This window comes from Orycteropus afer, unplaced genomic scaffold (assembly GCF_000298275.1).
Source record: "Orycteropus afer afer isolate SDZICR_OR568_19922 unplaced genomic scaffold, OryAfe1.0 scaffold00143, whole genome shotgun sequence".
NCBI lineage: Eukaryota > Metazoa > Chordata > Mammalia > Tubulidentata > Orycteropodidae > Orycteropus > Orycteropus afer.
Genome location: NW_006921730.1, coordinates 3305445 through 3329843, shown reverse-complemented (window position 1 = coordinate 3329843; position 24399 = coordinate 3305445). Strand labels below are relative to the sequence as shown.

The window sequence follows — 24399 nt, the reverse complement described above, 5'->3', positions numbered from 1 at the left end:
AACCTTCCTTCCGAGGAGTGGCTGGTGGGTTTGAACCGCCAGCCGTCTGGTTAGCAGGCAAGTGTCTTAGCCACTATGCTACCAGAGCTCCCTCACATAGGGCAACTAAAAATACCATAGCTTGGGTTAGGAATACCTTAGTCTTCAAACAGACATCTTTACTCTTCAGCACTTTAAAGCGGGCTTTTGCAGCAGATATGTACAGTGCAATACGTCATCTGATTTCTTGACTGCTGCTTCCATGGGTGCTGATTGTGGATCAAAGTAATATGAAATCTTTGACAACTTCAATATTTTCTCCATTTCTTGAGATGCTGTTTATTGGTCCAGCTATGAGGATTTTCATTTGCTTTATGTTGAGATGTAATCCATACTGCAGACTGCAGTCTTTAATCTTCATTAGTAAGTCTTGGTACCTTCAATATTCTCCACCAATACTACAATTCAAAAGCATTAACTCTTCTGCGGTTTTCCTTATTCGCTGCCCAGCTCTCATATGCCTATGAAGCACAGAAAATACCATGGCTTGGGTCAGACACAGCTTACCCTTCAAAGCGACAGCTTTGCCCTTAAACACTTTAAAGAGGTGTTCTGTAGCAGATTTGCCCAGTGCAATACATTATTTGATTTCTTGACTGCTGCTTCCATAGATGCTCACCATGGATCCAAGTAAAGACTTGTAAACTTCAGTCTTTTCTCCATTTATCAAAATGTTGCTTACTGGTACAGTTGTGAGAATTCTTTTTTTCTTTATGTTGAGGTGTAAACCACACTGAAGGCTACAGCCTTTCATCTTCATCAGTAAGTACTTCAAGTCTTCCTCATTTTCAGCAAGCAAGATTGTGTTATCTGCATATCTCAGATTGTTAATGAATCTTCCTCTGATCCTGATGATTCATTAACAATTTTCATGTAATTCAGCCTCTCTATGTGCTCAGCATGCAGACTGAATAAGTATGGTCAAAGGATACAACCCCAACACACACTTTCCTGATGTTAAATGCAATATCCTCTTGTTCTGTTCGAACATACCAATAATAGAAGAAAATTACTGGTATGTCATAAGCTCCCAAAGTACTGATTAGTAAGGCAAGTAAAACAGTAAAATAATTTGATAAGAATTTTATATTATTTTGTATTACCAGAGAACTAAGTTCATAGGTACAAATTTTCTAAGCTCATTGATGGGAAAAATGAGTTCAAGAGAAGAGAAATAAAAAGTCCTGGAGAACAGGAAAGTCAAACCGGTTTCCTTCTAAAAATAATCCACACAAAAGAATTTTACAAAACTATGAACATAAGCTCATTTTACTATGAAGCAAATACACAAGAATTTCCCACCCCATTTATTTTCAACTAAGTTTACCCTACTAATTAAACTCTTGTAACCCAATTCATCCAAACAACTCAACGTGTTCCACCACATCTGTTTCTAAACATTCTAACTAACTCCAAACATTTTAACTACCTGAATCTAGCAAGTACGTTTAGAAAAAGGTTAAGAATCAAAAGTTCCAGAACTTTTAATAAAGGTTAAGTAAATATTAGGAAATTATAGAGGTTTTTTTAATAATTTCACTTTTAAATATACAGTTATATAACCCTACAAATACAGTGCAGAAACAATTTATGAATAAAGTCTTCAGGTACCAGTTTTGAATAATACAGAGCCCTCCAAATTTTAAAAATTTACCAAAAATCATATTCTATTATTCCAAAGCTATCTAGCTGAGTAAACTATAAAAGTGATTAAACTTTTGCCTAGTGGCTACATCACTTTGCCAAGTAAAAAGAAACATTAATGTTCCTTTATTAGGATCATGTGAACAACACCATTTCTTAAAAAGATGCCAGTTTTCAAACCCACTAGCTGCTCCACAGAAGGAAGATGGAGTGATCTACTTCCATAAAGATCTACAAGGTCAAAAACCCAAGGGGGGTCACTATGAGTTGGAAATGACTCGAGGGCAGTGGGTTTGACTTCTTTTTTTGGTTTGCTAACCAGAAGGCTGGCGGTTCAACCCCACCAGCCACTCCTCAGAAGGAAGGTTGGGCAATCCTACTTCCGTAGTGATACTGCCTCGGAAACCCAAGGAGGGGTCGCTATGAGTCGGGGCCGACTCGATGGCAAATAACAACAACAACTATGTCAATATCCACTGTTAAATCTTTTTTACCCTCTAACAATGTCATTCAAGTATATACTAAGTAGATGTGATAATGCTAGTGGTGATAACATGCCTAATAATCAGTAACTCTGGAGCAGAAGTCAAGTATGATAAACTCCATAAAAAAGGCTTAACAATTGCCATTTTATACTGGGATGATTATTTAGGAGAGGATAAACTGAAAAATATTATAGATAATGCCAGGAAAATAAAATGCAGTATTAAAGTAATAATATAACAGTCACTGACTAATATAGTCAAAGAACTTGTCCCATCACTTTGCAAGCTTACTTCTGGGAAAATGAGATTTGAGTGATAGGAGATTTGAATTATGCAAACTCTTCAGGATCATCTCTCTCCCATTAAAGGAAATAATCTTGAATATGCAAACTTTTCAGAAAATACTAATTGATTTTTTAATTCAAAAATATGACTGCATTACCTCAGCACTCCATCACTCAAATCAAGTATTATTTTCTTACATGACCTAGATAATCTTAGGAGAAACCAAGTTTGTAAAATGAGTTTGTAGTTATTTTGAGGCTCAAAGCATCTAAATAACTACCCAATTCACCTCAGCAATTTATTCATAGCATGACAGAAGACCACAGGTATATAAACTGCTATGGAGTCACCAGTATGTTTTTACATTTCCTACAGACTACTTTCTTGAAAGGGAGAAAAGGTTTAAGTAGCTTATAGAATGCTCTGGCATATATTCAAGGATACCTACCATTAGTCTTCTGATTTCTGTGAGCTTCAAAAAACTAAGTTTTACTTTGCTATATACTGCCATGTTTTATCTTTTCTACGTGTGAAAATATACATAGCAAAACATACACCAATCCAACAATTTCTACATGTACAATTTGGTGACACTGATTGCATTCTTCAAGTTGTGCAACCATTCTCACTATTCTTTTCCAAATTATTTCTTCACAATTAATATAAACTCCCTGCTACCTAAGCTCTCATTTAACCTTTAATTGCTGTTATCAACTTGACCCCATGCAGGTAATTCTTTAAAAGAGTACAATGTTCAAAGCAGACATTCTTTACTAATTAAGCTAAACTACTGTTTGGTTCAAAGAAGACTGCAGGGTATAGTTTTGGTTTAAGGTTTAAAGATTATCTAGGGGCAATAGTTCATCTCAGGGTTCCTCCAGTCTCAGAGGCTCCAAATACTGTGTTCCACATTTTTTCCTCTTTTGATCAGGATTCTGCTATAGGACAGTTGATTAGAACATTCAATAATGGTAGCTGAGCACCATCCAGTTCTTCTGGCCTTATGGCAAAGGAAGCAGTTGTTCATGGAGGCAATTAAACATGGATTCCATTTCCTCCTCTAATTCCTGACTCTCCTTCATCCTCTGCTGCTCCAGGTAAATAGAGACTAACTGTTGTAATTTGGATGCCATTTGTAAGCTATTAAGATCCTGTGTAATTGCAATTTTTTATTCACTCCTTATGTTAAAAAAGAAAATCTAGCATCTTCTTAGAAAATTATAACTTTCTAATCATTTATTGATACCACAACCCTGACATGCTCTAAACTCTTTCCAAAGATAATTACAATCTGAATCATGCAGAATTCCAGAATATCTACAATTCATTAGTACTAATGACTATAAAGGAGCTCTGGTGGCACAGTGCCTAAGGCATCTGACTGCTAATCAGAGGTCGGCAGTTCAAACCCACAAGTCCCTCTGCAAAAGGAAGATGCCACAATCTACTTCCATAAAGATTTACCACCTTGGAAACTCAACTGGGGTTGCTATGAGTTGGAATCGACTCAACGAAAGTGGGTTTGGTTTGATTTTGGTTTATGACCACAGGACCAGAGTTGCTAAATGGAGTATCATTTTCCCTGCAGGACCACAAATTATGAGTCAACTATTACAATCAATCTATATACAACACACTGTCAATTAAAACTTATCAAGATGCTCCAAATGTACCAGAAACAAGGAGTGAAAATGATGTAGAAATACAAAAAGCTACAGCTTAGAAGGAAACTCAGAAGCCATTTAGTTCAATCCTTACATAGTGAAACCTGTGAGAGCCAGAACTCGACAAGGACTGCCTTGTTTTTCCACGCCTCAAAAGTTTTCGACAGTATACAGTCTTACTACTTCTATTGCTCTCTATTAGTGGAAACATTTTAGTTTTCCTTATTTGATACATCTGCCTTACAGAGGTTCTGGCTTTTACAGATATTACTGTATTTCAAAATTTGTGATAAGTAAGACTCAAAGAAGTTAAATGAAATTGCCCATGATCACACAATTTATACAGTGTAAATCTATCCTATGTCATGCATATGTATCTTACCGTTCTGATGATGCCTTAGAAGGGACAGGACGCCCATGGATAGCTTTTTTACTTTTATGGTCTAGAGAAATGACCTTATTTCTTAGGTTTCTCTTCCACTAAGAAAAAAAAAAAAGAATATAGAATTTCAGTAATAAATTTAACAGTATGACAATTAAGAGGCATTTAAAGTATCATTTTAATTTCAAAATTCAAGATAGATAAATTCATAATCAATAGGGAAAATAATGCAATCTACAGAATACCTGGTTCTGTTGCTAGTGCAGAAGTACTGTTGTTAGGCATCACAGAGTTGGTTCCAACTCATATCAACCTATGTACAGCAGAAAGAAAGAGTGCCTGGTCCTGCTCCATCCTCATAATCCTTGCTGTTTTTGTTGCAACCACTGCATGAATCCATCTCATTAAGGGTCTTCTTTTTCACTGATCCTCTACCTTATCAAGCATGATGTCCTTCTTCAGGGACTTTTCCCTCCTTATAACAAAGTCTTGCCAACCTTGCTTCTAAGGAGTATTCTATACTCTTTTTGGCACCAAAAACCGAATTGACTGCCATCAAGTTAATTCCAACACATAACAATCCTATAGGACAAAAGTAGACTGCCCTGTAGGGTTTCCAAAGGGTATAAATCTTTACAGAAGCAGACTGCCTCATCTTTCTCCTGCAGAGCAGCTGGTATATTTGAACTACTGACCTTGACTGCTAACCAGAAGGCTGGCGGTTCAAACCCACCAGCCACTCCTCGGAAGGAAGGTTGGGCAATCCTACTTCCGTAGTGATACTGCCTCGGAAACCCAAGGAGGGGTCGCTATGAGTCGGGGCTGACTCGATGGCAAACAACAACAAACTGACCTTTTGGTTAACGGCCAAGTGCTTTAACCACTGTGCCACCAGAACGTCTTCCTCTTTTGGCAGTCCACAGTGTACTCAACATTCTTTATCAATGCCGTAATTCAAAAGCAATAATTCATCTTTGGTCTTATTTATTCACTGTCCAACTTTCATATGCATATGAAACATTTGAAAATACTATCTATGGCTTAGGTCAGGTACATAGTACACCTCAGTCCTCAAAGTGACAATTTTGCTTTTGAACATTGTAAAGAGAATTTTTGTAGCATATGTCGTTTGATTTCTTTACTGATGAAGTACGGCCCAACAGAAAAATAGTTGGAAGACATTTAAAATATCAAAGTAACTTTAGTCACATAATCAATACTTTGACATTCCAGAGCCTAAAGTAACTATGAAAAATTTGAAATGTGCTTAAAAGAAGTAACAAAAATTACAACATATCAGGTTAAATAGGGTCTGCAATTCTGAAGCAACTGCATTTATACCAACTGGAGGGGATTACAATTGGCTATCTATGAAATGTTGCATGGAAAACTTCAGGAAAAATTTAGATCTGAGTATGAAATGTTGAATGGAAAATGAATTTGCTCTGTAAACTTTCACCCAAATCACAGACAGCCAGACACTGTTGGAGAAAGATCCAAGATTTACCGACTCAGGACCATAGTACTGGGGGACACCAGATTTAACTGGCACAACAAAATACATAAGTCTTGTTCCTCATCCTTGGTGAGTAGCATCTGGAGTCTTAAAAGCTTTCACCCGGCCATCTAAGATGCAGCTAATGGTCTCCTATCATCAGAAGTGAAGAAGAATGCAAAAAAACAAGGGCATTTGGAAACACATTAGGACACAACGGCCCCTCAGACCAGAAGAACTAGATGGTGCCTGGCTACCAATGCCAATCACTCAGGAAAGGATCAAATCTGGAGATCCTGGATAGAGTGGGAGGAAAAACGTGGAACAAAATCCAAAAACACAATAATGACCAGAATTACCGGTCGGATGGAGTCTGGTGAGACCCTCAATACTATGGTCCTGGGATACATTCTGGGGGGAATAAAACGCACACCCAGGAGCTGGCTCTCAGCCCAATAGTAAATAAGATGCACACGCAGACCACTCAACCCAGGGTGACGCACCCACATACTCTATGCAAATGCATCCTTTGGAGCAATCGACCACGGGGCATTAGAGGGGCAACATTTGCAATTTTGAAATAAACAAACTTGCTCAACTGTACCCATCTGTCCGACATAGAGGGAGCTCTGGTGGCATACTGCCTAAGGCATTTGACTGCTAAACAGAAGGCTGGCGGTTCAGGCCCATCACCCACTCCTCAGAACGAAGGTTGGGCAATCTACTCCCGTAGTGATACCACCTTGGAAACCCAAGGAGGGGTTGCTATGAGTTGGATCTGACTCCACGACAGTGTGTTTGGTTTTTGGTCTGACATAAACCAAACGTCAGGATTGCAGTAACGCGATCCTAAATTCCACAAGTCCTCAGGAAGTTTTCCTATCAAGATTAAACCTAAAAATACTTGTGACCTTCATTTCATTACAAAATGTAAATGTGTCAATTTAAATAGAAACATTTTATGTATTATTTCCATCTTCAGTATGTTTTCAATTTCACTATCTCTGTCTTAGTTCTGCCTCTTCTTATTTCTGACCTGGACTTTCACAATAGTCTCCTATTGTATTTCCCTACCACTGCTCCCCTCCACCTCTAATCCAGCATCCACTCTATCACAAAAGTAAAATCTTTCAAAAACAAAAATCTTATGTCTTTCTCCTGCTTAAATGCCTAAACTGCACTCCTCTACCTAGAGGAAAAGGGGGAAAAAATTGAGTTGTCATTTCTCACTTCTTCTTCCCACAAAATCTGTATTCTTACACTAACTACTATTGCCGTTGTTGTTATTTGCCACTGAGTCAAACCAGACTCAAACTCCTTGGGTTTCCAAGGCAGTATCACTATGGAAGTAGACTGCCCAACCTTCCTTCCAAGAAGTGGCTGGTGGGTTTGAACCACCAGCCTTCTGGTTAGCAGTCAAGTGCCTTAGGCACTATGCTACCAGAGCTCCTACATTACTATACTATTCATATTTACCATGAAGTTTCATCCTTCCAGATCTTCTACATCTGTTCAACGTTTTCAGCATCTGCACGTTACGTCCTCTTTTTAGAATATGTTTTGCCTTCCCATGGGTCTCCTTGTCCATTAAGCCCCAACTCTAGTACCACCTATGCAGCCTTCCTCACCATCTGAAAATCACTCTCTTCTGTGATACCGCTATACCTTCTACATACCTCTATTATTGTGGTGTAAAATGGTTAATGCAAGTCAGAGGTTTAAATCCACCTACAGGCACTTTGGAAGAAAGGCCTGGCAATCTACTTTCAAAAAACCAGCCGTTGAAAACCTTACATAGCACAGTTCTATTCTGATGCACATGGGGTTGTCGCCATGAGTCAGAAGTCACTTGAAGATCCCTGGGTAGTACAAATGGTTTGTGCTTGACTACCAATCTAAACGTTGGTAGTGTGAACCCACCCAGCAGCACTGAGGAAGAAAGGCCTAGTAATCTGCTCATAAAAATTACTGCCAAGAAAACCCTATGGAGCAATTCTACTCTGTAACACATGAGGTTGCCGTAAGTTGGAATGGACTTGACAGCAACGGGTTTGGTTTTTGATTTATTATTAATTACACTTCTTATACTAAGTTATATTTGTGTATATCAAAGTATAGCCAGAACAAGTAATTTAGCTCACAAAGCTGGACTCTCAGAACTCCTTAACAACTAGCTCCCCACAATCATTTCATTAATCTCAAAGTAAATGCCATTTTCATCTTCTTATGGTATTGAATTTTTTATATCCCAATCAAATATGGTGTTGTAAGGTTCTGCCTATATTTGCAAAAACGGTGTCACACTTGTCTTTGATTATCATATTCTACAAAGAAAAGAAACATTATTCTATCAAAAGGGGAAAAAAAAGTCTTAAACAATGACAAAAATGAAATAAACACACAGAGACAAATTGAAGGTAACTACAACAGGGGAGAAGGAAAACTGATTAAAATTTTGTTAACTCTGAATAACAGTACGATGTTTTAATGTCCATCTCCATTTCTACCACTATCAAAGGGTAACCCAGGGTACACCTGAAAATGTTATCAAAGGAATAAAAAAGTTCACTTAGATTTTGATCAACCATTTCTTATATTTAATAACCCATAAAAATATTTACAACTTTTGTTTATAAACTGGGTTATATTTTCAAACTGGGTAAAAATTTATATGTTTCACAGATACAATGTGGTTTTCATTGAGACTGACATATGCTGTCTCTGAAAAATGAAGAACAGATCTATGAATAGGAGTTTATTCACATATATGTTCTAAAAGCTTTCTGATCACAAATAAAAGGTTAAAATGGTTGGGTAATTTTAATTTAAATATGAAAAAGTATTTTATAAGAATAAAAGGCTTTAACTTGTACACTAACGTTCACTGCAGCACTATTCATCTACCAAAAGATGAATGGATAAACATAATGTGGTATATACACACAATGGAGTATTATTCTGCCATAAAAAAACATAAAGTATTGATATATGCTACAACATGGATGGACCTTGAAAACACTATGCTTAGTGAAATAAGTCAGTCACAGAATGGCAAATACTGTATAATCCCACATATATGAAATTGGTAAATGAATACAGACCAGTTTATTGGTGGTTACTGAGAGTGGGAGGGAGGGAAAAGAGAAAGACACTGCTCAAGGAACACTGAGGTTCTGCTAACAACTAGAAAAATTTGAGAATAGATAGTGGTGATAGCTGCACAACATGATGAATGTAATCAATGTCACTGGATTGTACATGTAAAAATTGATGAACTAGCAAGTATCTTGTTACATATATATATATAACAATTTTTTTAAAAAAGTGAATCTTTATTGTTTTAAGCTACTTTGAGGGGAGTGGAGAAGATAAAAGACTTTGTTTATACCCAGTCTCAAACCATTCAATTACCTGGTTTTAAAGTTCTCATTCTAGCAAGGACAAGGAAACCCAAGGAGGGGTCGCTATGAGTCGGGGCCGACTCGACGGCACATAACAACAACAACAACAATGCTAATTAAAATAAAAAAGGCCCTCTGGTGGCACAGTGTCTAAGGCATTGGACTGCTAACCAGAAGGTTAGTGATTCAAACCTACCAGCTACTCTGTGAAGGAAGACTGGGCAACCTACTTCCATAAAGATTTATGCCAACAGAAATCCAGTGGGGTCGCTATGAGTCAAAATCGACTCAATGGCAGTGGGTTTGGTTGGTTGGTTCATTGGTTTTTAATTAAAATAAAATGTTCCACAGAAACTCAACTGAAATTTTTTTTTACAACCAAGGATAAATGTTAGTATTTGCTTTTAATATCTGCAATTTTCTTGGGCAAAATCAATTCTGCGTGCACTCTAAGTGGGGTGGGGTTTCAAAATCTCAATTGAGTATACAATTACTTATTCTGTCAGAGCTTACTGCAATAGAGAAGCATGATGAATTTCAAACCAACTCAGTATACTGGTCAGGATTTAACTTTTATGTAAGAATTTCACCTCTACTGACTCTTCAATTAATTCCAAAGTGAACCATAAGGAATGCCAATACTAAAAATGCTTATTGGAGAATATAAGCTGAAAATATTTGCTAATCCATTGCTATCAAACTTCTGAATGAATAGGGGGTAAAACTATCTGGAAGTACTAAACACTATATTATTATCAATGTTGAGTTCTGAGGAAATGAAAGTATATGCATAATATGCAGAAAGAAAGACATATACTCCCTTTTATTTATATTCAAACAAGTATAAGTTACTTTCATAAACTTTTTTTAAAAAGCAATAAATTTTGTTTTAACTGAGAAACATACTTTCTCAGTTTGTGACTGAGAAAACACATTTTTAGTTTACATTTTTTGTATGTGGCTAATGTATATAACAAAACATTGCCAATTCAGTAATTTTTACACGTACAATGCAATGATGTTGATTACATTCATCACGCTGTGCAACAATAACTATCATCCTCTTGCAAATTATTCTACTACCATTAACAGAAATTCAGTAACCCGTCGTTGTAAGTGCTGTCAAATCGGTTCCAACTCAAAGCGACCCTATATACAACAGAACAAAACAATACCCAATCCTGCACCAACCTCAAGTTGCTGCCATGCTGGAGCCCATCATGGCAGCCACTGTGTCAATCTATCTTATTAAAAGTCTTTCCCTTTTTTGTTGACCCTCGACTTTACCAGGAATGATATCCTTCTCCAGGGACTGTTCCTTTCTGACAACATGACCAGAGTACGTGAGACAAAGTCTGGCCATTCTTGCTTCTAAGGAGCATTCCCCAGCTGTACTTCTTCCAAGACAGATTTGATTGTTCTTCTATAGGTTCATGGTATTTTCAGTATTCTATGCCAACGCCCCAATTCAAAGGCATCAATTGTTCTTCAGTCTTCCTTATTCACTCGCTGTCCAGCTTTCACACACATAATAGGCTACTGAATATATCATGGCTTAAGTAAGGTACACCTTAGTTTTCCAAGTGACATCTTTGCTCTTTTAACACTTTAAAGAGGTCTTTTGCCACAGATTTGCCCAGTTTAATATGTTGCTTGATTTCTTGACTGCTGCTTCCATGAGGGTTGATTGTGGACCCAAGTAAAATGAAATCCTTAACAACTTCAACCTTTACTCCATTTATTGTGATGCTGCTTATTGGTCCACTTGTGAGTTCTGTTTTCTTTATGTTGAGGTGCAATCCATACTGAAGGCTATACTCTGATTTTCATCAGAAAATGCTTCAAGTCACCTTCACTTTCAGCAAGCTAGGTTGTGTCATCTGCATATTGCATATTGTTAAGATCCCTTCCTCCAATTCTGATGCCCATTCTTCTTCTTACAGTCTAGTTTCTGAGATTCTTAACTCAGCATGCAGACTGAGTAAGCATGGTGAAAATACACATACCTGACGCCACCTTGCCTGATTTTAAACCATGCAGTATCCCCTTGTTCTGTTTAAACGACTGCCTTTTGGTCTATGCACAGGTTCTACATGAGCACAATTAAGTATTCCGGAATTCCCATTTTTTACAATGTTATCCATAATTTGTTATGATACATATAGCTGAATGCCTTTTTATAGTCAACATAACACAGATAAACATCTTTCTGGTATTCTTTGCTTTTAGTCAAGATCCATCTGACATTAGCAATGATATCCTTGCTCCATGCCTTCTGAATCCAGCTTGAAATTCTGGCAGTTCCCTGTCAATATACTGCTACAACCCAATCAGTTAAATAAGTATCTGCTTTCTTCTTTCTTTGATAGTATTGTTCTCCTTTTACTTTATTAATCTTTTGTATGTTTGCTGCTTCTTTTTGGAAAAAGGGATGCCTTTAATTTACTAATTAAATTTAAATTTAATTACTAATTTAAATTTTAAATTAGTAAGATCTCTCAGTACTGAAATAGTAGCCCCTATAGTACAACCCCCAACAGGAAAGAAAGCAGGGGAAAGAGAAGCCAGGGGGACAACAGAGCAAAGCAGCACAGTGCCAGGGGTCCAGGTAAGCAGAGGGACCCACCCCCAACAGGTAGGAAAGCAGGGGAAAGAAAAGCCAGAGGGATGACAGAGCAAGCAGTGCCAGGAATCCAGGTAAGGGGGAGGTGAGATGATCTTAACAGCTAAGGGAAATAAACTTGTCTGTCAGTTTCTCGTATTGTGGTGGCCTAAGTGTTGCTGTGAGGCTTACAGCTATGCCACTGCAGTTTCAAATGCCAGCAGGGTTGCACATGGTGCACAGGTTTCAACACAGCTTACAGACTGAGACAGGTAAGAAGAAGGAAGAGGCCATCCACTTCTCACAGAATTGGCCAGGGAAAACCTTATGAATAGCAGAGGAATACTGTATGATAGTTACTGTGCAACTTTATGAACAGCCTGGAAACATTATCCAATACAGTACAGGAGGACAAGCCCCTTAGGTCAGAAGACTCTCAAAATATGACTGGGAAAGAGTTGCATCATCAGAGAACCAACCTTAATGATATGGATAAAGTAAAGCTTTCGACACCTCCATTTGCTGATGTGGCACAACTCAAATTGAGAAGAAACAGCTGCAAACATCCATTAATCATCAGAACATGGAATGTACGAAGTATGAATCTAAGAAAAGTGGAAGCTGTCAAAAATAAAATGGAACACATAAAGATTGATATCCTGGGCATTAGTGAGCTGAAATAGACCGGTTGGCCATTTTGAATCAGACGACCATATAATCTACTATGCCGGGAATGACAAATTGAAGAAGAATGGTATAGCATTCATCATCACAAAGGATGTTTCAAGATCTGTCCTGAAGTACAGTGCTGTCAGTGATAGGATAATATCCATACGCGTACATGGAAGACCAATTAATACAACTATTATTCAAATTTATGCATCAACCACAAAGCCCAAAGATGAGGACACTGAAGATTTTTATCAACTTCTACAGTCTGAAATTGACTGAATGTGCAATCAAGATGTGCTAATTATCACTGGTGACTAGTATGCAAAAGTTGGAAACAAAGAAGAATCACTGTTAGTTAGAAAATTTGCCCTGGTGACAGAAATAACACTGGACATTGCATGATAGAATTTTGCAACACCAACGACTTACTGATTACAAAAACATTTTTTAAACAACACAAATGGCAGCTACACACATGGACTTCACCAGATAGAATATACAGGAATCAGACTGACTACCTCTGTACCAAGAGGCGATGAAAAACCTCAGTATCTTCAGCCAAAACAAGACCAGAACTGTGGAATAGACCATCAACTGCTCAAATGCAAGTTCAAGTTGAAGACAATCAAACAAGTCCATGAGAGCCAAAATACGATCTTGAATATATCCCTCCTGAATTTAGATACCACCTAGAGAAAAGATTTCATGCATTAAACACCAATGACCAAAAACCAGAAGAATTGTGGGATAACATCAAGAACATCTCCATAAAGAAAGCAAGAAGTCATTAAAAAGACAAGAAAAGAAGACAAGAGCAAAAAGAATGTCAGAAGAGACTATGAAACTTGCCCTTGACTGGACAGCAGCTAAAGTAAACAGAAGAAATTACAAAATAAAAGACCAAATAGAAGATTTCAAAAACCAGCTCAAGCAGACAAAGCCAATTACAATAATGACATGTGCAAAGACCTGCAGTTAGAAAACCAAAAGGGACGAACACACTTGGCATTTCTCAAGCTAAAAGAACTGAGGAAAAAAATTAAGCCTCAAGGTGCAATATTGAAAGATTCTAAGGACAAAATGTTGAATGACGCAGGAAGCATCAAAAGAAGATGGAATGAAAACACAGAGTCACTGTACCAAAAAGAACTGGTATGTCTTCATCAATTTCAGGAGGTGGCATATTATCAAGAACCAATGGTATTGAAGGAAGAAAATGAAGCTGCACTGAGGAACTGGCGAAGAACAAGGCTCTAAGAATTGACAGAATACCCATTGAGATGTTTCAACAAATGGATGCCCCACTGGAGGCACTCACTTGGTTATCCAAGAGATTTGGAAGACCGCTTCCTGGCCAACTGAATGGAAGAGAACCATATTTGTATTAATTCCAAAGAAAGGTGATCCCACAGAATGTGGAAATTTTCCAACATATCATTACTATTGCACGCAAGTAAAATCTTACTGAAGATAATTCAAAAACGGTTGCAACAGTATATGGACAGAGAACTTCCAGAGGTGCAAGCTGGATTCAGAAGAGGATGTGGAATAAGGGATATCACTGCTGATTTCAGATGGATCTCGGCTCAAAGCAGAGAAAACCAGAAAGATATTTACTTGTGTTTTATTGACTATGCAAAAGCATTTGATTGTGTGCATCATAACAAATTGTGTGTAACACTGAGAATAATGGGAATTCAGAACACTTGATTGTACTCATGAGGACCTGTACACAGACCAAGAGGCTGTCATTCAAACAGAACAAGGGGACACTGCATGATTTAAAATCAAGAAGAGAGTGTGTCAGGGTTATATCCTTTCACCATACTTATTCAATCTATGTGTTGTTGTTACATGCTGTTGAGTCACACCCGACTCATAGTGACCCCTCCTTGGGTTTCTGAGGCGGTATCTCTACGAAAGTCGATTGCCCAACCTTCCTTCCGAGAAGTGGCTGGTGGATTTGAATCGCCAGTCTTCTGGTTAGCAGTCAAGTTCCTTAGGCACTACACTACCAGAGCTCCCATTCATTCTATATTCAATCTATATGCTGAGCAAATAATATGAGAAGCTGGACTGTACGAAGAAGAACGTGCCATCAGGATTGGAGGATGAATCATTAACAACCTGCAATATGCTGACGACACAACTTCACTTGCTGAAAGTGAGGATGATTTGAAGCATTTACTGAGAAGAATAAAGAATACAGTCTATGGTATGGATTTAACCTCAATGTAAAGAAAACAAAAATCCTCACAACTGGACCTATAAGCAGCATAACGATAAATGGAGAAAAGATGAAGTTATCAAAGTCTTCACAATGCTTGGTTTTACAATCGATGCCAAAAGAAGCAGCAGTCAGGACATCAGACAACGTACAGCACTGGGCTGCAAACCATCTCTTTCAAGTGCTGAGGAGCAGAGATGTCTCCTTGAGGACTAAGGTGCGCCTGACACAAGCCATGCAGTCACTTCATATGCATGCGAGAGCTGGACAATGAATAAGGAAAACCAAAGAAGAACTGACGCTTTTGAGTTGTAGTGCTAGCGAAGAATGCTGGAAGTACCATGGACTGCTGAAAGAACTAACAAATCTGTCCTGGAGGAAGTACTGCCAGAATGCTCCTTGGAAGCGAGAATGGCTTCATCTCAGCTACTTTGCTCATGTTATCAGAAGGGACCAATCCCTGGAGAAGGGTATCATGCTTGGTAAGGTGGAGGGTGGACAAAAGAAGGGAAGGGCCTCAACAAGATGGAATGACACAGTGGCTGTGGTGATGTGCTCAAGTATAGCAGGGATTGTGAAGCTGGCACAAGACTAAACGGTGTTTCGTTCTGCTGTGCATAGGGTCGCTATGAGTCAGAGATGACTGACAGCACCTAACCACAATAATACCTAACAACAATAACTAGTACAGCAGATTCACAGGAAAGAAATAAGAGGATGACTCTGGAGAACAGAAGGGTTCCTAGGGTCAGTGTTTTTCACACCACCATTCAGGATTAAGGAGCTCTGGTGGCGTAGTCCCTAAGGCATTTGACTGCTAACCAGAGGCTGGCGGTTCAAACCCACCAGCCACTCCTTGGAAGGAAGGTTGGGCAATCTACTTCCATAGTGATATAGCTTCAGAAACCCAAGGAAGGGTTGCTATAAGTCGAACTGACTCAATGGCAGTGAGTTTCTTTTTTCTTTTTTGTTTGTTTGTTTGTTTTTAATTCAGGATTATGCATATCAAATTAAGTGCTTCATTTTTCTGTTCTTTTTCCAAACTCACCCTGTCTACCAGATAGCAGAATAGCTAAAGATAAAAGACATATAAATTTCATATGTAAAACTGAAAACATGGAAGATGGAGAACAGTTCATAATCTATCCTCAGGACACAAATAATTGATTTAGTGATAAATGGTGAAAACACAATATATGAAAAGTTGGAAGCTTCTGTATATATAAAAGCAAGTAGTTGGGTAATTATTACCATACTCTTATCTTAGTGCCTCTATCTTAATTTTCTCTCCCCAGTGTAATCCTATTATAAATAAGCATAATCAGCCAAAAGAACTATAAATGTTTAGAAGGTAATTTTCTTCCCATATGATTTTTAGTAGCTCAAAATCTTAATGGATGACTGTGGAAATATATCTTTACAATATATTTAAATTCTTGATTTTAAGACGTGCCATAAATTTAGTAGCCAAGAAAATATAGTACTAGCACAGAAACAGACAAATATGTCAATGGAACAAAAGAGTGTACAGGAATAAATCCATGAACATAAAGTAAAATAATTTTTAAAAAAGGAATAAATATAACTGAATGAGGAAAATAAAAGTTTTTTTTTAACAAATGGTGCTAGACCAACAGGAAATTTGTATAGGAAAAAGAATGAACCTTAATTCATACCTCACTATACACAAAATTTAACATAAAAATTATATTAACATAAAAACTAAAACTAGAAAATTCCTAAAGGAAAATATAGGAGAATAGTTTTTCAACTAAGGGTAGGCAAAGATTTCTGAGGCAGAAAATGAATAAATTATATGCAAATTAATACTCAATACATTTTATTTTAAAAAGAGCAAAATAATTTGAACAAAAACAATTTGAACAGACATTCAAAATAAAATATACAGTGGCCAACTGCAGTGTAATAAATTACCTGGCATGGCTTTTCTAATCATAAGTCTTTGTAAACTCCGTGGTAGAACTTGCTGTGAGCAACCAAGTACCTACTGATTGTTAAAGTTGTCCACCTTAGGTATTTCTGTTGGGAACAGCACGAAGTAATTGGGAAGTTTGCTCTCTCTCAGGTGTGTAGAATTCTGATGTTGGGATTGGTTAGTGGTCACTCTGCCAGGCTCAAAAGGAGCCCTTCTAGAGGCAGAAGAAGTCTCTCTGACTGCTGGCTAAGAAAGATGTGCTGCTGGGAGAAACATGCTCCTGAGAGACATAAGAGACACATGCTGCTAAGAGAGAGACACGAGAGACACACACTGCTGAAGAAAGAGATGCAAGAGACACGCACTACTGAGACAGCAATGTGCTACTGAGACTGCTAGCTGCTGAGTGAGATGGCTAGCTGCAAGAGATTGAGTGTATTTCTAAACTTGAATTTTAGTCTGGTGCTCCCGTGATAAACCCCATAATCTGTGAGTTCTGTGTGGCCACTGCATTGAATTATCGAACCCAACAGAGAGGTGGTGGGTGCTGCGGGAGGAACGGTTGGTATTAGGGTTGGTGAAAGAGCTGGAGGGAGGTAGCATGTCTGGCCTCACAGGAATAGGCCTTGGGCTATTGATGGTGATTCTGTCTTCCTCTTGTGGGGCTAGAGGAGAACAGAAGATGCAGCCTCCCTGCCTCTTTGGCACCAAGCAACATATGACAATTTCTGACATCATTAATCATCAACGAAACATAATTAAAGCCAAGCAAAAGTCCACTGACAGAATTAGATAAATAAATTGTGGTACATTTGTAGAAAGAAACACTACTTAGCAATACAAAGGAAGAAATCACTAATAGACACAAAACAGATGAATCTCAACAGTATTTTGCTCAGCAAAAGAATATAAAATTAAGAGTGCGTACATATTGTATGGCTCTACTTCTGTGACATTTAAGGGCAGACAAAACTACTTTATGGAAATAAAAATCAAAAGATTGGTTTCCAAGAGTAAGGCAGAAATGGGGCAAAGAAAACATAGAACGAAAAGTAGAAGGGGACACAAGGGAATTTTCTAGGATCAACAACGCTGCATTTCTTGGTTAGGATGCTGATTATATATGTCTACGTTTGACTAGTGTACCAATGCTCTTAAACACTTAAGATCTGTGCAGTCTATTTTATGTAATTAAGTCTCGATAAAAATCACAAATGAATAAACTGTGTCCTTTATCACAATAAATGTCTTTTTCCATAGTATTCAGCAGAAGAAACTTCTGCTAAACACTGTGGAAAAGGGCATTTTTATTCCTTTCTTTTCGTGAAATCCACTGAAAACATTACCACAAAAGGCAGGTGGACAATGAAGCAAGGTACCAGTACAGCCTCAAATTCTAAAAAATATGAATCATACTAAGCAAATACTGTGAAGTCTAAACCAACAAAGAAGCATGCAAAAGCTAATATACACCATTTCAAATCTCAAAGCAAATGCAGATTTTCCAAAAGTTAAATATGACTATCCTAAAGAGGACATCCAACTAGGGAGGTAAACTAGCCACAGGAAAAGAAAGTAAGTCTCAGAAGATGCTTTATTTCATTCAGTGGGTTACAGGGAAGTAAAGAAGAAAACAAGCCTCTACCTTCCTAGGAAAAGGAGATTGCTAAAATGATGATGAGTTAAGGAAAAAGAGAAGACACTGAATTACAACACAAAGACTACGACTTACAATGTTCTTTGGTGAGCCACCAAGTACTAAGGCAAGACATGCACGCCCCAAAGGTAAAGGAAAAAACACATTTAATGAGATACTTCTTAAGAAAATAAATCCAACAGAAAGCTTCTGTCTACCTCTAAGATATTGTACATATTTATCATCTTCACATAATACTAAATTCAATATTCTAAAAAACAAAATAAAAAATACAAATACAAGAATTTAAAAATTCTCTTAAAATGCATTTTTTCCTGTCAAATAGGCAACTATTTTACTGTGTGATGATACCCAAGGATAGTAAGTTTGTAGAGAATGGGTACTCTTACTGATGACAATACATATTGCTGCAAATTTTCTGTGAGAATTTTCCAGTACCTCTTAAAATTCAATATATAAATTCCCTTAGACCCAGTAATACCACTCAAAAAAGATGCTCTATATATGAAAACTATTGTTCACTACCACATTGTTACTATTACCAAAACCCTAGAAACAAGAAGGGGATGGGAAAGAAGAATGAAGGGAAGGAGTGGGCATGGAGAGGAAGTACAAAGAATGATGTTACAGTATGGGGATTGCAGAAAATGTCACAAAACAGAACATGTATGGATTGTTGAATGTAAAACCAACTTGCACTGTAAACTTTCACCCAAATCACACACACAAAAAAAAAACACTCTAATATTACTAGATTAAGTAAATAAATTATAGTATATCCAGATGGTGGAGTACTACAGAACCATCAAAAATTAAAAGAAGTAGATCAAGATAAGATAAAATGGAAAAACCTTCTGTTACTGTTATTGTTAGGAGCCATCAAGTTATCTCCAACTCAAAGTGACCCTGTACACCAGAATGAAACACTGCCCAGTCCTGTGCCAGCTCCATGAACCCTGCTATACCTAAGGCAATCTTTGCAGCCAACATGTCAATCCATCTTGTCAAGGGCCATCCCCTCTTTCATTGACCTTCTACTTTACCAAGCATGATATCCTTCTCCAGAGTATGGTCCCTTCTGACAACATGACCAAAGTAGGTGAGATCTGGCCACTCTCACTTCCAAGGAGCATTCCAGCTGCACTTACTCCAGGACAGATTTGTTAGATCTTTTAGCAGTCCATGGTACTTCCAACATTCTTCGCCAGCACCACAACTCAAAAGCATCACCTCTTCTTCAGTCTTCCTTATTCACTGTACAGCTCTCACGCAAACAAGGCACTGAAAATACTATGGCTTGTGCCAGGCGCAACTTAGTCCCCAAGGAGACAAGTTTGCTCTTCAGCACTTGAAAGAGGTCTTTTACAGCCAATATGCCCAGCGCAATATGTCGTCTTTTATCTTGACTGCTGTTTCCATTGATGTTGACTGTAGATCCATACAATATGAAGTCTTTAACAACGTCAATCTTTTCTCCATTTATCATGATGCTGCTCATTGGTCCAGTTGTTTTCTTTATACTGAGGTGTAACCCACACTGCAGACTGTAGTCTTCAATCTTTATCAGTAAGTGTTTCAAGTCATCCTCACTTGCAGCAAGGAAAGTTGTGTCATCTGCCTATCAAAGGTTGTTAATGATTCTTCCTCCAATCCTGATGCCATGTTCATCTCCATATAGTCCACCTTCTTGGATTATTTGTGCTCAGTGTACAGATTGAATAAGTATGGTGAAAGGATACAACCCTGATGCATTCCCTTGATTTTAAACCATACAGTATCCCCTTGTTCTGTCTGAATGACAGCTGCCTGATCCAGGTGTAGGATCCTTGTAAGTACAATTAAGTATTCTGTAATTCCCATTCTTCTCAATGTTATCTATAATTTGTTTTGATCCACACAATCTAATGCTTTTGCATAGTCAGTAAAACACAAGTAAATATCTTTCTGGTATTCTTTGCTTTGAGACAAGATCCATCTGGCATCAGCAATGATATCCCTTGTTCCATGTCCTCTTCTGAATCCAGCCTGAACTTCTGGAAGTTCTCTGTCAATATACTGCTGCAACTGTCTGTAAATTATCTTCAGCAAGATTTGACTTGTGTGCAATATTAATGATATTGTTGGAAATTTTCCACATTCTGTGGGATCACCTTTCTTTGGAATGAGTACAAATATGGATCTCTTACAGTCAGTTGGCCAGGTAGCTGTCTTCCAAATCTCTAGGCATAACCAAATGAGTGCCTCCAGTGGGGCATCCATTTGTTGAAACATCTCAATGGGTATTCCATCAATTCCTGGAGCCTTGTTCTTCACCAATTCCTTCGTGCAGCTTCAACTTCTTCCTTCAATACCAGTGCTTCTTGATCATATGCCATCTCCTAAAATGGATGAACACTGACCAGTTCTTTTTGGTATAGTGACTCTGTGTATTCTTTGCATCTTCTTTTGATGTTTCCTGCATCAGTCAGTATTTTGCCCATAGAATGTTTCAATATTGCAACTCAAGGCTTACATTTTTTTCCTCAGTTCTTTCAGCTTGAGAAATGCCAAGCATGTTCTTCCCTTTTGGTTTTCTAACTCCAGGTCTCTGCACATTTCATTTTAATAATTGACTTTGTCTTCTCAAGCTGCTCTTTGAAATCTTCTGTTTGGCTCATTTATTATCATTTCTTTCATTTCCTTTAGCTACTCTCCAGTCAAGGGCAAGTTTCAGAATCTCTTTTGACATACATTTTGTCTTTTTATCCTTTCCTGTCCTGTCCTTTTAATGACCTCTTGCTTTCTTCCTGGATGATGTTCTTGATGTCATCCCACAATTCCTCTGGTTGTCAGTTACTGGTGTTCAATGCATCAAACTATTTTTTAGATGGTCTGTAAATTCAGGAGGGATATATTCAAGGTCATATTCTGGCTCTCGTGAACTTCTTTTAATTCTATTCAACTTCAAATTCAACTTGCATATGAGCAGTTGATGGTCTGTTCCACAATCAGATTCTGGCCTTGCATTGGCTGAAGATATTGAGCCACATGTTTTAATAATATATCTTTTAAGAAATATTTTTAAAATGAAAAGATATATTATTAAAAGAAAAATCTTTTTAAGATATATTAATAAAGTGAAACAGCAAAAGAAAACAGCAAAGTACAGAAGACTACGTATTTCATGATTTCACTTCTATAAAGATCAAAAAGTAAGATGAATTCACATATATGCACAAACTTTTTTTGCTCCAAGAAAGGAAGCAGGGGAACAAAAACACATGTGTTAATAGTACATGCCTTTATGGAAAGGGGACAGAAAGCAGATTCTCTAATTTACCTTGTATCTTTCTATACAGCCTAAATTTTCTAATTTTATGCAAATTAAATATTCTTTTTATGTAAACACAAGTCATTTGGTCCCATTTGTTGTTTCATTTTTTTGTACCTCTGGATAAAAAAATCTCCTGAAAAGGAGCACAGGAGGCACACTGCTTAAAGTGCTCGACTACGAAGCAAAAGGTCAGGTTTGAACCCACCAACTGCTCTGCAGGAAAAAGATGTGAACATCTCCTTCCATAGGATTCCAATCAACCAACTTCCATCAAGTCGATTCCAACTGATAGTGACCATACATGACAGAGTAGAACTGCCCAACAGGGTTTCCAAAGCTGTAAATCTTTATGAAAGCAGACTACCTTATCTTTCATCCACACAGCAACTAATGGGCTCAAATCAATGACCTTTTGGTTAGAAGCAAATGCTTTAACCACTATTCTCCTTGTCTATAAGGACTGGAAAGCTTAGAAACCCTATGCAGTAATTCTACTCTGCCTTGTAATGGTCACTATGAAGCAGAATTGACTCAGTAGCAATGAATTTCGTTTTTTATGAGTATAAAAAACATACCAATAAATGTATTATTTAAAAACGTTTTTAAATGTTTCTTACACTCTACTGTAATTAACTTCAAAGTAATACTGATGACAAATCTTTCCTCTGAGAACAAGTCATAACAATTGGCAAATTCTGCTTCTCTATAACATAAAACTACATATATTAAAGGTACTTAAAATCTGTTATTCTAAAATGTTACAATAGATCAACTGTAAAAGAGAAAAATTCTGATCTCAAAAAAACTAACCATGATATATAGTAGAGTTGACAAGGGGCAAGGTTACAGTCACTTCCTGGTTACAGACAGCTACCCAGAGGGACTGAGTAGTGGAACCAGTGGGCTCGGGACCATGGTCGCAGAGGACATCAAGCTCAACTGCCATAACATACTACACAAAACATTGTTCCACCTCCTACTCTGGCAAGTAGTGACTGGAATCTTAAAAGCTTGCAAGCAGCCACCTAGATGCAACGATGGGCTTCTGGGAGTCTAAGATGGCAGAATAGGCAGAAAGACTGCACAGACCCTCTTCAACAAAGAAAAGGGAAACCAATTAACACAGATACAGAAGATAATCCTGGACCCCTGACCCTTGAAGGGAAGGATATAGAAGTGGACTAAACCCCAACTAGCAGAAGAATTTGCATGAAAATACCAAAAAAGGAGACATACGGAACTGTGGCCTGGCAGTGATTCTGAGCAATCCTGACGGCACAGACAGCTTGGAGATTGCCAAGTGGGGGTAGGACCTAAGAATTAACCTAAAACTCAGCCCTGCTAGCAAGGGACTGTGCGGAGGACTGCTCTGGTGCCTGGGGAATAAAAGGCGAAGCAGCAAGGAAGAGGAAGGCATGCTGAGCTGTGGACTTCTGCCTGTCTGGAGGGTGCCACCATTTTGAATGTTTACAAGTGGCTTGACAATTTTGGATATTTAAAGAGAAAGTACGCTCCCAGATTTCAGGGGTTTAAGAACAGGTTCTACCTGCCAGAAAGCCCAAGGACACTCTGGACCCACACGACTGGAAAGGCGCGACATTCCTCGTTACTCTTATACCCCACACCCACTTGGTGAACGGAGGTGCAGCGATCCCCCACTCCCACCCAACTTCTGGGCCCGCAGGAACTCCACCCTAGTCTGTGTGTTCGGACGGAGCCTGGGTGCCCTGCCTTGTCCTCCACCAATTTCTTTCTTTTTGTATTTTTATTTTTTTCCTTTCCCTGTTCGGGGTTGAAAAAGTATTTTTTTTTTAATTAAAAAAAAATGTTTTCCCTTTTTTTCCCATGGTGAACGCAGTTCCTCGCTTTTCTTTTTGCATTTTTCTCATTTTGTTCTTCATTTTTCTCCTTCTCTACCTTTTTTCTCTTAGTGCCCTATCCCCAGATATTGCAGGTTTTCTTGTTTTTTATTCTTCTTTTTCCCTTTTTTCCTTTTTTGGTTACTGATCCTGTATGATGACATGGTGTATTTTTTGTCCATGTGCTTAGCGTATTTTGATGGTTATTCAATTGTAATTTTTATCTAACTGAGTGAGAGACAGCAACAGTCCCCATAAGACACAACTACACCCACACCTCCTGCAACTTCACTTACTGAGCAAGAGCCAACAAATCCATCTCCTCTAACAGGCCAACGATAAAAAACCACCAAGAAGAGCATGATTCACCCTTGGCTGCTCTTCACAAACAGTTAACACAGATCTAAATACAACAACACAATGATGTCTTGGAGACAACAGACGATCACAGTCCATACAAAGAAGCAAGATAAAGTGGTAGAAATAAGGGAGCAGGATACAGACCCAGAACACATCCTGGAGGAAGAAGCAGCATTGGAACTCTATGATAAGGAATTCAAAAGAACTATATTTAAATATCTTCAAAGGACAGAGAGACAGACCAAATAAAACACAGAAAAAACCCTAGAAGAATTTTGGAAGAAAATACAAGAACAAAATGACAAAATCAATGAAAAAGTAGAAATAATTCTAAATCTACAGATATAAATCCAAAAGATTAATACTAAATTGTCAGAA

The 24399-nt window shown here is 37.9% G+C and overlaps 1 protein-coding gene across 1 annotated transcript in view; it reads right to left on the bottom strand.

Annotated features, from left to right (window-relative positions):
* The window catches only part of SENP7 (SUMO specific peptidase 7), a 245214-nt gene that overhangs the window by 200548 nt on the left and 20267 nt on the right, over positions 1 to 24399 (bottom strand). Inside the window, exon 2 of the mRNA XM_007945774.2 lies at positions 4500 to 4597. Within this exon, the coding sequence (XP_007943965.1) occupies positions 4500 to 4597 (98 nt within the window). The remainder of the gene's footprint in view (positions 1 to 4499; positions 4598 to 24399) is intronic.